At 36.7% G+C, this 14,711-nt stretch overlaps 1 protein-coding gene across 1 annotated transcript in view; it reads right to left on the bottom strand.

The window, feature by feature from the left end:
* The window catches only part of LOC102993801 (cytochrome b5 reductase 4), a 100,508-nt gene that overhangs the window by 33,951 nt on the left and 51,846 nt on the right, over positions 1-14,711 (bottom strand). The window contains exons 6-11 of the mRNA XM_055087691.1: positions 14,305-14,379; positions 12,041-12,070; positions 9,159-9,219; positions 7,071-7,128; positions 5,146-5,239; positions 1,015-1,047 (exon numbers count right to left, since the gene is read on the bottom strand). Coding sequence (XP_054943666.1) covers positions 1,015-1,047; positions 5,146-5,239; positions 7,071-7,128; positions 9,159-9,219; positions 12,041-12,070; positions 14,305-14,379 — 351 coding nt within the window. The remainder of the gene's footprint in view (positions 1-1,014; positions 1,048-5,145; positions 5,240-7,070; positions 7,129-9,158; positions 9,220-12,040; positions 12,071-14,304; positions 14,380-14,711) is intronic.

Genomic DNA, 14,711 nt, shown 5'->3' with positions numbered 1-14,711 from the left:
CTTAAAAAAGGAAGGAAATCCTGCCACTTGCAACAACGTATGATAAATCTAGAGGGCATTATATTACGTGAAATAAATAAGACAGAGAAGACAAATAGTGCATGGTATCATTTATATGTGGAATTTTTTTTAAAAAGTCACACTCATAGAAACAGAGAGTAGCAAAATAGTGCCAGGAGTTGGGGCAGGGGGAGGGGGGAAGAGAGAGAGCTTGATAAAAGGGTACAAACTTTTAGCTACAAGATGAATAAGGTCTGAGGATCTAATGTAAAACATGGTGACAACAGTTGATGACACTGTCTTGTATAATTGAAATTTGCTAAGACAACAGAACTTGTGTTCATACGCATACACACACACACACAAAGGTAAATATGTGAGGTGATGGATGTGTTAATTAATTTGATTGTGTGAATCTTTTCACAGCATATACCTTTATCAAATCATAACATTGTACACTTTAAATCTTTAAATATATTGTAATTTTGTCAATTACATTTCAATAAAGCTAAAGAAAAACACAAAAAACAAGAAACCACCATTCTTTGATGAGTCTTCTATTGCTAAACAGCTGTGTAAAATCCACATTGTGTATTTACATGCAGAAATATTCATAATTTAATGTGCTCTGTCAATATTAAATATTTGAATATATACACCTAAGAAAAATTTCTCTGGTCTGGTCAAGTATATTTCTACAAGCTGCATGTCAGGAGTAGGGCCAGAAGGAAGAATGTGGACAGGAATTTTTTTCTAAGGAGAGGAAAAGGAAAGGGCAAAAAGATGAGATGAAAAAGGGGAAAGAAAAAAGGCATGGGGGGAACTGAAACCAGAGGGAAAAGGGTACATTTAAAAATTAATGTATACGCTTATATAGAAAACATCATGTCCTTGTCTGCAACATGAAAATATACAAATGAATAATAAGACAAATGCTGTCCATCCCCCCATGTGTGTGTGTATGTATATGTGTGTGTGTATACGTACATAGATAAATTATTTTTGGTAGCTTACCAGAAAAATCTTCCTGAATCTCATGACTTAGGGCTGGAGAAAAAAAAAATTTCAGTTAACATCCAACTTCAGTTCCTATGGTCTACAAACACCATATAAGATCATTTAAATGGTTCTTTCATGCACCATTTCAAATCTCTCAAACATATCCTGAGAAATCAAAAGAAAGAAACTGAACACAACCAAAATACTGTATACAATGTTTTGAGACAAATTACTTAAATATGTATCTTCAATTTTTCCATTTCTCTCCCCATTAACTAAGGAGTAAATACTCAATTGCCCACAGGTGGATAACCCACACTAGTGCAAGGATAGTCCCAGACTGACAATGCTACAAACCAAGAAAGGAGCAAGGCAGGGAGAGACAGCACGTGAAACACACGTACTCCAGGGTGTGCACGTGTGCGCGTGTGTGAACACACGCTGGGACTGGGTCTAGCTCAGCGTTTCCTTTCTTACCGTTCTCTAAGTTGAATACTCATTCAGTTATTGAAAAAGAAAATTACTGGGCATCTATGCGTGTTATGCACTTTCCAGGCGTTACAGTTATCACAGTTAGTAAAAGAGAAAAATCCCCGCTCTTCTGGAACTTACATTCCAGAAGGGGGTGATGCAAGAAGTATTTTTACAAACATCTGCTCTAAAGTTCACTGTGTTAATATAGTTATGTGGAACTTAAAATTCTGCATTATTTTAGTCCTTCTGATCTAATATTAGCAACCAGGAGTTTCACATTTTTGACTGTGGAATTTTTGTTTGTTTTTTATATGTGTGCAAGATACAGTTAGCTACAGTGTAAACAGAACTAGCCATAAAGTATTTGAAACATAATAAATGCTGACACAGAGGTCTTCCTTAAAGAAAAATCATGACAGAGCTAATGAATAATGTATACTTTTCTAGACATCTGAGTTTTTGATTAAAACTCTCCCTAAGAGGCAATATATATTAGATCTTATGCTAGCAAAAAATAGGGTAGCATGCATTTCTAGAAGAAATGTTTAAGATTTGACGTTGATTAATGAATGGGGGGAAAACAAGAAAGAAAAAACATTTATCAACTCCAATCAAATTCAGGACTAAAGGTCCTTCATTAATATGGTAAAGCCATGAGCTGAATGGCGAGTCATCTGAGGCCTGGAGAATTTCAGTCTCCGTTTTGCAAAAGTAAATGAAATGTTCTTTACATAAGAATGTGTGCTTAAAATACAGTTTTCTTCTTGCTGTTTTGGTTTGTTTCATTTCTACTTTCTAACTAGAACAACATTACCTTCTTTAAAGGAGAAAAGGATGAACTCCTAGAGTCATTATGGGTGAGAAATGGATTAAGAATCTGCTACCTTGATTCTAGATTTTAGTCCTGATTTCTTTCCCCTGATAGACCTGTAACCTCTCAAAACAGACAGAAGTGAACTGTATGGTAGGTCTTTGCCCATGAAGGGACAGGCAGCTGAGGGGTACAGTATAACCTTGCGGCTGGCTGATAGAACAGCTCCTGGTGAAGTCTACTCAGCGGGAGCACATGACAGGCAGGCCTCCGGAGATTTATTTGTAGGTATTAAGTTACAGAGTCTTACAAAGCTGAGCCAACAAGTATTTCATATGATTGTTGATTTTGAGCGCACCTAACTGTTTAAACTTGGGAAAAGTGAGGTTGTACTGCCATTTGCTAGCGCTTTCCTTAGTATAAAGAAATAACAGAAAAAAAAAGATAAAAAATGACAATGGCACATAAAATATTATAGGTACCGAGACTCTACACCAGTAACTACTATACCTAAAGGAAACAAAGGTTGTTTCCATTAATACAGAATAAGGTACTTACCAATATGTATAAGATATGAATAATCCTTGATAACTGTTTCTGCTCTAAAGGAATCATCCCGGTGATCAGCTATTACTGAGTCTAAATTGATATCCTTAAATGGAAATCGAAAAGAGAAAGATTAAAAAGTAAACTTTTCACCAAACTCCTATTACTCTACTTTTAAGCTGATCAGTGGAAGTTCATATGGTACTTATTTACAGAACCCACAAGTTAAATACACATTATTCCTGTTTTTTGCTCTCTCATACAACCCAGTTCTTCTCCTTCAAAGCATATATCACAATTTTAACTATGCATTTATCTATGCTTAATGTCTACCTTACACACCTGTCTTTAAGCTCTAAGTGTAAGCGGCAGAATATTGTCTTCAGAAGATTGCTCAGCACCAAGTAGGTGCTCAAATATTTGTTGAATAAATAATTTGGAAGAAAAATTAGACTAAGACAAGAAGCCAAGATATTTGTGTTCATTTTTATCTTTCCACTATTATGTGACACTGTGCAAATAACACAACCTTAGGCTCAGCTTATCAAAATAATAATAATAATAAAAAATTCTCTACAAACACCATATAAGATCATTTAAATGGTTCTTTCATGCACCATTTCAAATCTCTCAAACATACCCTGAGAAATCAAAAGAAAGAAACTGAACACAACCAAAATACTGTATACAATGTTTTGAGACAAATTACTTAAATATGTATCTTCAATGTTTCCATTTCTCTCTCTATTAATTAAGGAGTGAATACTCAATTGCCCACAGGTAGATAACCCACACTGGTGCAAGGATAGTCCCAGATTGACAATGCTACAAACCAAGAAAGGAGCAAGGCAGGGAGAGACAGCACGTGAAACTCACATACTCCAGGGTGTGCACGTGCGTGTGTGAATACAGGCTGGGACTGGGTCTAGCTCAGCGTTTCCTTTCTTACTGTTCTCTAAGTTAAATATTCATTCAGTTATTGAAAAAGAAAATTATTGGGCATCTATGCGTGTTATGCACTTTCCAGGTGTTACAGTTATCACAGTTAGTAAAAGAGAAAAATCCCCGCTCTTCTGGAACTTACATTCCAGAAGGGGGTGATGCAAGAAGTATTTTTACAAACATCTGCTCTAAAGTTCACTGTGTTAATATAGTTATGTGGAACTTAAAATTCTGCATTATTTTAGTCCTTCTGATCTAATATTAGCAACCAGGAGTTTCACATTTTTGACTGTGGAATTTTTGTTTGTTTTTTATATGTGTGCAAGATACAGTTAGCTACAGTGTAAACAGAACTAGCCATAAAGTATTTGAAACATAATAAATGCTGACACAGAGGTCTTCCTTAAAGAAAAATCATGACAGAGCTAATGAATAATGTATACTTTTCTAGACATCTGAGTTTTTGATTAAAACTCTCCCTAAGAGGCAATATATATTAGATCTTATGCTAGCAAAAAATAGGGTAGCATGCATTTCTAGAAGAAATGTTTAAGATTTGACGTTGATTAATGAATGGGGGGAAAACAAGAAAGAAAAAACATTTATCAACTCCAATCAAATTCAGGACTAAAGGTCCTTCATTAATATGGTAAAGCCATGAGCTGAATGGCGAGTCATCTGAGGCCTGGAGAATTTCAGTCTCCGTTTTGCAAAAGTAAATGAAATGTTCTTTACATAAGAATGTGTGCTTAAAATACAGTTTTCTTCTTGCTGTTTTGGTTTGTTTCATTTCTACTTTCTAACTAGAACAACATTACCTTCTTTAAAGGAGAAAAGGATGAACTCCTAGAGTCATTATGGGTGAGAAATGGATTAAGAATCTGCTACCTTGATTCTAGATTTTAGTCCTGATTTCTTTCCCCTGATAGACCTGTAACCTCTCAAAACAGACAGAAGTGAACTGTATGGTAGGTCTTTGCCCATGAAGGGACAGGCAGCTGAGGGGTACAGTATAACCTTGCGGCTGGCTGATAGAACAGCTCCTGGTGAAGTCTACTCAGCGGGAGCACATGACAGGCAGGCCTCCGGAGATTTATTTGTAGGTATTAAGTTACAGAGTCTTACAAAGCTGAGCCAACAAGTATTTCATATGATTGTTGATTTTGAGCGCACCTAACTGTTTAAACTTGGGAAAAGTGAGGTTGTACTGCCATTTGCTAGCGCTTTCCTTAGTATAAAGAAATAACAGAAAAAAAAAGATAAAAAATGACAATGGCACATAAAATATTATAGGTACCGAGACTCTACACCAGTAACTACTATACCTAAAGGAAACAAAAGTTGTTTCCATTAATACAGAATAAGGTACTTACCAATATGTATAAGATATGAATAATCCTTGATAACTGTTTCTGCTCTAAAGGAATCATCCCGGTGATCAGCTATTACTGAGTCTAAATTGATATCCTTAAATGGAAATCGAAAAGAGAAAGATTAAAAAGTAAACTTTTCACCAAACTCCTATTACTCTACTTTTAAGCTGATCAGTGGAAGTTCATATGGTACTTATTTACAGAACCCACAAGTTAAATACACATTATTCCTGTTTTTTGCTCTCTCATACAACCCAGTTCTTCTCCTTCAAAGCATATATCACAATTTTAACTATGCATTTATCTATGCTTAATGTCTACCTTACACACCTGTCTTTAAGCTCTAAGTGTAAGCGGCAGAATATTGTCTTCAGAAGATTGCTCAGCACCAAGTAGGTGCTCAAATATTTGTTGAATAAATAATTTGGAAGAAAAATTAGACTAAGACAAGAAGCCAAGATATTTGTGTTCATTTTTATCTTTCCACTATTATGTGACACTGTGCAAATAACACAACCTCTTAGGCTCAGCTTATCAAAATAATAATAATAATAAAAAATTCACTAACAAATTTTTAGATGTCTCTAATTTTTACATAGCTTTGGTGCAAGTTATTTTGGTGCCTATCGTTTACACCATACACCGAACACATTATTCCACATAGAAACCTCCCCCATTCCCTTAATCATCCATCCTCTGTGCTTCACTGATATCACCAATGAGAGCACACAGACCCCAACCTCGCCAGGCCCTGTCCTCTTGGTTCAGGACTGCTTGGTTAGGAGACAATACCAAGAGGGAGAGGAAGGCGGGACAAGGAGTGCCTCTCTGGGCCTCTTGTCTCTTTCAGGCAGAGGCTGGTCACTCCTGCAGAGCCATCAAATCCTGCTGCAGGAGTAGGAGGAACTCACCAGCTCAGATGTGGTTCTGCTACTACAGAAGTAGCATAAATTCTCAGAAATTCCTAGCTGCCAGAACTTGTCTTTAAATCTCCACAGTTCCTCAAGTGTGGGAACCTTGCCAGTTGCTGGAGGATGTGTCTGGAGATGTTGTAAGTTGCCTGCTTATTTATCTGATTTCCCAGCTGGACTGTAAGCCTGGTGAGAGTTCAGTCTCTATGAATCTGGCCCATCATTAGATCCCTGAATTCTACAATGGTGTTGAAAATGAAGCAGGGATTCAATAAATACCTAGTGAATGAATTAACTCCTTAATTTTAGTTTTCAGAGGGCATTAACTGAACCCCGTTAGTGCTTAAGCATACTAAGCTCCAGCAGTACAGTCTCTCCTGTCTCTTGAATTCCAATTTAAGTGCAGGAAATTAGTTTGTATGGTGAAGTTAAACTGGGACTCTCACTGCTGTTATCCATGCTTAAACACAAAAAAAATCACAGAAGAGCACATAAAATATGCTTCTTCCTAGTCTATTTTTTTTTTTTTTTTTTTGCGGTACACGGGCCTCTCACTGTTGTGGCCTCTCCCCTTGCGGAGCACAGGCTCCGGACGCGCAGGCTCAGCGGCCATGGCTCACGGGCCCAGCCGCTCCGCGGCACGTGGGATCTTCCCGGACCGGGGCACGAACCCGCGTCCCCTACATCGGCAGGCGGACTCTCAACCACTGCGCCACCAGGGAAGCCCTTCCTAGTCTATTTTTTCCCTAAGATGCTATGGCATGGTTGTTAAGAGCATATACTATGGAGCCAGACTGCCTGGGTTCAAAATGCTAGATCTGCCGCTTACCGTGTGACTTTGGGTAAATTACTTAATTTCTGTTTCCTCATCTGTAAAATAGGGGTAACAAAAGGATCTACCTCACAGAGTTGCTGTAAGTTAATACAAGAAGAGCTCTTAGAAAAGTACACCTGTGCATAGCTAACATTTATTATTTACTTTTTTGTTTTTTCTGATCTTAAAAATGTGTTTACCTTCTGTTTAGTATATATGACAATGGTGACTGAAGCGTCTGTTTGGAACCAGTCATAGCTGTAAAATATTTTAAAAAGAATAAATAATCATGTGCAGTAACATATATTAAATCATTAAATATATAATTTTAAAATATATACAATTTAAAAATATAAAATATGACACAATAAATACATGATTTAAAACATATAGTTCAAAATCTACAGTGAGAAATATATTTCTCTAGGTAAAGATTTTTTTCCAAATAATCAGTGGTGTTACCATGAAATAAATAATAAAGCAATTATTTCTCAGTTTAAAATACTTATACTTCCATGTATTCCAACTTGGATAAAAACAAACAACATACTTGACAAGGCACTTTTTATAAAGGTTACAGCATATACTATGGAGCCAGACTGCCTGGGTTCAAAATGCTAGATCTGCCGCTTACCGTGTGACTTTGGGTAAATTACTTAATTTCTTTTTCCTCATCTGTAAAATAGGGGTAACGAAAGGATCTACCTCACAGAGTTGCTGTAAGTTAATACAAGAAGAGCTCTTAGAAAAGTACACCTGTGCATAGCTAACATTTATTATTTACTTTTTTGTTTTTTCTGATCTTAAAAATGTGTTTACCTTCTGTTTAGTATATATGACAATGGTGACTAAAGTGTCTGTTTGGAACCAGTCGTAGCTGTAAAATATTTTAAAAAGAATAAATAATCATGTGCAGTAACATACATTAAATCATTAAATATATAATTTTAAAATATATACAATTTAAAAATATAAAATATGACACAATAAATACATGATTTAAAACATAGAGTTCAAAATCTCCAGTGAGAAATATATTTCTCTAGGTAAAGTTTTTTTTTCTAAATAGTCAGTGGTGTTACCATGAAATAAATAATAAAGCAATTATTTCTCAGTTTAAAATACTTATACTTCCATGTATTCCAACTTGGATAAAAACAAACAACATCCTTGACAAGGCACTTTTTATAAAGGTTACACATCTAAAATTCCTTTTATCAGAGCAATAACACAACATGTTTTCTGAAGGAGCATGACAAAATCTATATGCTTATTACCTTCACTCCTCCCTGTCACAAATATATTATTACTCCTCAAGAAATTAACTCACCAAGGATGCTTAATGGTCAACAGTAAAAACTTAAGGAAAAACTAAGTCTTCGGTTTTGTAATAGCTATTGATCAAATTGATTCTGTTTTTGCACTTACTACCTGTATACAGGCCCCCAATGTGAATGCTAGGAGGTATCCTGAGGCCTTTAACTTAAAATTGAATATGAAATAATTTAACAGGTATAGCAAGTAGAGCCAGAAGCTGCTGTTATAGACTCACAATAGGGGGGAAGGTGGTAAGAGAAAGACTACAAATAACACACGTAACCCTAAGGGCACCTGAAATATCATTAACAAAAATATACATGGATTGCTTAATTTACTAAGACAGGGTACAATACATTTTGAAGGATTTCCATTAAAAACTGATAAAGCAAACTAGACACACAAAAAATAGAATAGTTGAATAAATTATGGATATTCTATGATCAATTTCCATCATATGATAGAATACAGACAAAAAACGCTTTTGCAGAATCTTTCATGACATAGGAAATTGATCATAGAATATACTGTAACACCGCATTATCAAAATAGAATAGTATGGAAATAGGTATGACATGAATGAACTGTGTGGAATAAACCAAATATTAAGAGTCTATATCCAGGGTTGATGGGATTACAACTGATTTTATCACTTTCTTTTGTATTTCTCTGTATTTTCCAAGTTTTCTACCATGAATGTATATTTTATAATCAGAAAAAATAGTTCTGAATAGTTCTTTTTTAAAGTTGTGGTGTTTAAAATGGTTTAAACTTCAGTTATGTCAAAAATTCATATTTACGGAACAGCTCATTCTCCAACAATGCCTGACAAATGAGGCACTACAGTTCTTGTGTCAAAGAAGCATAATTAATATAATAAGCAATAAATCAAACGTAGAGCCATTTTTTAAATGTGTATATTTTGGTGTAGAACTGATTAAGCTTTAAAAAAGTAAAACAAGAATGCATACCTTGGAGAACTAGGCCCTTCTTTGGCAAGTGGATGTGTCACTTGGCTCTTGGGAAGCATGCCTTCACAAAGAAAAACAAACAAAATAGCTACAGTTCATCTATGCAGCATTTTTCTTTTTTTTTTTTCCCCATCTTTTCAGTAACTTTCTTATTGAAATACTATAAAAGGACACAAGGCATGAATGTACTACTCAATGGATTTTCATAAGTAAAACATACTCTTGTAGCCAGCACCTCCCTTTGCCCCCTTCCACTCAGCACCCCTCCCCCAAGGGTAACCACGACTCTTTTAACATCATGATTAGTTTTTGCCTGCATTTGGCCTTTATAAAAAATGGAATCATAAAATATGTTCTCTTTTGGTCTGGCTTTTTTGGTCCAGCTCTATAGACGTTTCAGTTAATGTCAAATCAGCATGATTAATAGTAAACAATAAATCAGGTCTGGAGCTTTCTGAGATTTTATCCAGGATGCTGAATGCATCAGTAGTTTGTTCCTTTTTATTACTGAGCATTACTACACTGTATGAACATACCATATACCGGAATCTATTCATTCTCCTGTTGATGGACATTTGGGCAGTTTTTAGCTATTACGTTTAGTGCTGTTATAAATGTTCTCGTACACGTACATATACATTCTTAAAGAACATCCATCTACATTTCTGGCAGGTATATAGGACATGTATATGGTTAGCTTTAGTAAATACTGCTAAACAGTTTTCCAGAGTCGTCATACCAATTTGCACTCTCTACCAGAAGTGTACGGGAGCCCTGTGGCTCCACCACCTTGCTGACACGTGGTATTCTGTCTTTTTTCATTTTAGACATTCTTGTGGATGTGCCCCAGCATCAAATTTTATTTTTTTTAAGATTTAATTTTTAATTTATTTTTGGCTGCATTGGGTCTTCGTTGCTGCACGCAGGCTTTCTCTAGTTGCGGTGAGCAGGGGCCACTCTTCGTTGAGGTGCACAGCCTTCTCATTGTGGTGGCTTCTCTTGTTGCGGAGCACGGGCTCTAGGCACACAGGCTTCAGTAGCTGTGGCTCATGAGCTCTAGAGCACAGGCTCAGTAGTTGTGGCTCACGGGCTTAGTTGCTCCGCGGCATGTGGGATCTTCCGGACCAGGGCTCGGAGGACCGGTGTCCCCTGCATTGGCAAGCGGATTCTTAACCACTGCGCCACCAGGGAAGTCCTCAACATCGCATTTTCAAGGCTCTGGTTTTCTCATTGTTTTCGAAAACTCTGAGAACACGGAAGAGCTCCAAAGATACTATCAGTGATACTAACAGACAAACAACTTCAGATGTTACATCACAAATTGCATAAAGTAGTCTACAATAAGACAATCTTTTCTAGTTAAAAAAGAAACGGTAATTCATCTGGCAATCCAGCTTATTAGCTGAATTTCTATAACTTTCTTGTGCAAACAGGGAGAAAAAAAACCCCCAATTTTTAAACATACATTAGTAATATGGTTCAGTCAGAGTAGCCCTGTACATTTCGTAAGTGTCATACCAAACTTTTTTGGGGGGTTAGCGGCAGGGTCAGTCATAATTCCAAGTCATATTGAACGGCTGAGGAAGCCAGAGCCTCCGAGCCCAGAGGAGGGGAGATTAATAGGCTGGCTGCTCAGCATCTGTGTAGACACTGGAAAAGCACCCCGTGCCTGAGGGAGGGACACGTTCAGCCTGGCCTCTGAGGGTGGAACTCCTAGTCACGATGAGTATTCAAGCTGAGGGCAGATGAACACGTTCAGGGATGTTATAGAAGGGACTATGGTTAAGAGTCAGGGCTGCTCGATGCTCTGTGACCCCCTGCGGATTCTCAACCACTGCGCCACCAGGGAAGCCCTCAACATCGCATTTTCAAGGCTCTGGTTTTCTCATTGTTTTCGAAAACTCTGAGAACACGGAAGAGCTCCAAAGATACTATCAGTGGTACTATCAGACAAACAACTTCAGGTGTTACATCACAAATTGCATAAAGTAGTCTACAATAAGACAATCTTTTCTAGTTAAAAAAGAAAACGTAATTCATCTGGCAATCCAGCTTATTAGCTGAATTTCTATAACTTTCTTGTGCAAACAGGGAGAAAAAAAACCCCCAATTTTTAAACATACATTAGTAATATGGTTCAGTCAGAGTAGCCCTGTACATTTCGTAAGTGTCATACCAAACTTTTTTGGGGGGTTAGCGGCAGGGTCAGTCATAATTCCAAGTCATATTGAACGGCTGAGGAAGCCAGAGCCTCCGAGCCCAGAGGAGGGGAGATTAATAGGCTGGCTGCTCAGCATCTGTGTAGACACTGGAAAAGCACCCCGTGCCTGAGGGAGGGACACGTTCAGCCTGGCCTCTGAGGGTGGAACTCCTAGTCACGATGAGTATTCAAGCTGAGGGCAGATGAACACGTTCAGGGATGTTATAGAAGGGACTATGGTTAAGAGTCAGGGCTGCTCGATGCTCTGTGACCCCCTAGAGGGGTGGGAAAGGGAGGGTGGGAGGGAGGCTGAAGAGGGAGGGGATATGGGGACATATGTATGCATATGGCTGATTCACTTTGCTGTACAGCAGAAACTAACAACATTGTAAAGCAATTATACTCCAATAAAGATATATATATAAGAAGAATGTAAACAGTAATTACACTCCTGCAAAAAATCTATCCTATAAAATAAAAACATCAATATATAAAGATAAAAAAAAAAGGAGGGCTCCAATAAGGGATCTACAAAGTTCTCTGCCAAATCCTCTAAGCTTAGGCAAGTAAACACATCCTTTGTATAAAAAATATCTAAATACCCCAAATAATTCTGTGAGGCAATATTGTACACAGTCATGTGAATATGATTCATTTTTTACTATAAATGTATATGACTTACCGTTTAAGAGTTTCTTTTCCTCATGATAGTCTGTACAGTGGTTTAGAAAAAAAGTTAGGTAAGAATATTGTAACATCAGAGAGAAGATCGGTTAATATTATTGAGTTAAAGGTAACAGCCCTCTTCTTGAAGGGCTTTCTTCCGAGGCCTGAGGAGAGAAATAAGGCTGATAAACAGATGGCCTATGCTTTAAGTAAGAAATTTCATCTCTGAAGACTGCAGGTCATTTCTGCAGGCGTTTGTCTCCCATTTCACTGGGCTTTTTCCTCCTTCTTTGGACTTTTTGTTCTAATATCTTGGTTAATTTCTTTAGAAAGCACATAAAGACCCAAGTTTTGTCCTGGTCATCATATTCTAAATGAGTCAAAACTATCCAAAGTTTATTAGATTACACTTTATATATGAAACATACATATTAACCCAAAGAAAGACACCTTATTATCTTTCCTATCTAGGTGAGCAGTTAAAATGATTATTATTACTCCAAATATAAATGGCCAAAATGCTGAAAGTATGTTAAGACTTTCACTTGTATATCAGTGCAATCAATCATTAGGGGTAGAAGCCAGAAAAAAATTTAATGGCTGTTTTCTTTCAGGATGGCAGCCAGCTCACAAATCTATATTATATTTTGATCACCACAAGTTTTATAATCATATGTCAAAATAAAACCCTCAGCAAGTTGCCAGAGTTTAAAAAAAAAACAAAAAGAATGCCAAGCTAACACAAAATATTCAAGTAGTAAACTAAATTGACAGACATTACTTGTTAAGGTGACATCATCTTGTTTTGTAGAAAAAGAAACCAAAGTACGTATATCAAAGCTTTCAAATTTTTTTGTTCTGATTTTCAAACAACCAGAGATCCCATAATTACTACCACCTCACTCACATGCCATAAAAAACCCCTGATTAAGGAGGTCAGATAACCATTCTTTTTATTCTCCCCTTTTTACTGAAATAAGTTCATAGCTGAAAGGGATCTTAACAACATACACCAAATTATCATCCGCTCCTCTCATTTAAGGCTGAAAATCAGAGGTCAGGACTTGAATGAACCCCACAGCTCTTTAGCAGCAAAGCCAAGATTAAACTTTATCTCCTCTGAAGCTAAGCGCCATTTTTCTTAACATGCCATTGTGAGAGATAATACTTTCTGAAAAGACACAGGACCTAAAAACCATTTAAATTATGCCTCAAAATGAGCTTTGTTTTTCAACTGCCAGATGAAAATCTAGTCATTAGTTTGCAAGGGATCACTGATGTCCCTGCTTGCTGACTTACTTTCATACAATTTCATCTGTCTTTGCTACTGCAGTTGTGATCATTTGTTTTATCAATATCTTAGAACAAATAGCCAACTCACAGTAACATAAGTAAATTAAACCTAGTTTCAGTGTACAACATAGTTGGCAGTTTGATGTATCTCATTTATCATGTAAAACAATTTGTTTTTATCTAAGAGGCTCACAGATTTTGAAAACTTGTCCCCAGGGAATTTGTTTCTAGGGAAAAAATATGTCATCTCATATGATTACTTCCTGTCTGATGTGAATTGATTTGAACCTGTCAGAACTTTATGGATCCTGCTAAGTTATTCATTTTTTTCTGAGTCTTTTTTCTTTAATACAAGAAGTATCAGTAGGAAGAGGACATCTACCTAAATGATCTCAAATATCTTTAAAACTCTACTAGTGTACTTTTGCAACTCTTTTTGAAAACTGAGTCACAGAAATAAGAGGGGCTATTTTTTTTACTGTTAAGCACATTTACATCAGAGTTACTCTAGGCACATGAGATACTTTCCTCTCTAACAAGAAATCTAACATTCTGTCTTGATAACTAATTCCATCATTTGGTTGGCTCCATGGCCAAGCAAATTTGCATCTTCTGATCAGAGCCTCTGCTTTCTGGAAAGGTCAGAGTCCTTTAGAAGGCTGGAGCTGTGATCTATCAGCACTCAACTCTTCTTTGGTAAGAGGGCTGGTGACAATTTTTAATTGTGACCCCAATCTAGTTTACCTCTTCTAAGTGGAGCCAAAGAAGGATCCCCTGGGATGGGGAAAGTTAAAAAAACAAGCAAACAAACAAACAAGCAAACAAACCCCGTCTTACTAGTACACTCATTCATTTAACAAATACCTGTTGACCATCATCTTAAATAGGAAACCCTTTGGATAAAAAGTTAGGAAAATACGACTATATGTTCAGTTTGCTTACACATGCGTAAAGATGATTTGGAAGGATACACAATAACATGGTTACCTGCACCTCTGCACAGGAGGGAAAAGGGTAGGTGGGAGACAAAGGTATGACCATGGCACTTCTCATTCTGGAATCATGTGAATGTATTACTGAAAAAATTAAATAAACTAAATTGAAAACTTCAATATGGTCTTTTCAATATGATATGGGAAATGTTTTAAAAGAGATATATAGCAGGTGGTATGGAAGCACAGGGATGAGGGAGGGCATTGCTTCTTGGAATTTGAAAGGACTTCATTGAGGAAATAATATTTTAGCTACATTTTGAAAATATGTATGCATTTGTCAGGAGGCCCTGAACAAAAACATTCTAGGAAGACAAACGTTGCACTATTATATCTGAATGACATATTTATCCGTAGCTACATACCCCATCTTCCTTTCACACTCCAAAAGGCCGATGTCAC

The sequence above is a fragment of the Physeter macrocephalus genome, chromosome 11 (assembly GCF_002837175.3).
Source record: "Physeter macrocephalus isolate SW-GA chromosome 11, ASM283717v5, whole genome shotgun sequence".
NCBI classification, from domain to species: Eukaryota; Metazoa; Chordata; class Mammalia; order Artiodactyla; family Physeteridae; genus Physeter; species Physeter macrocephalus.
Note: the sequence above shows the minus strand (reverse complement) of the source record. Positions and strands in the feature narration are given on the sequence as shown.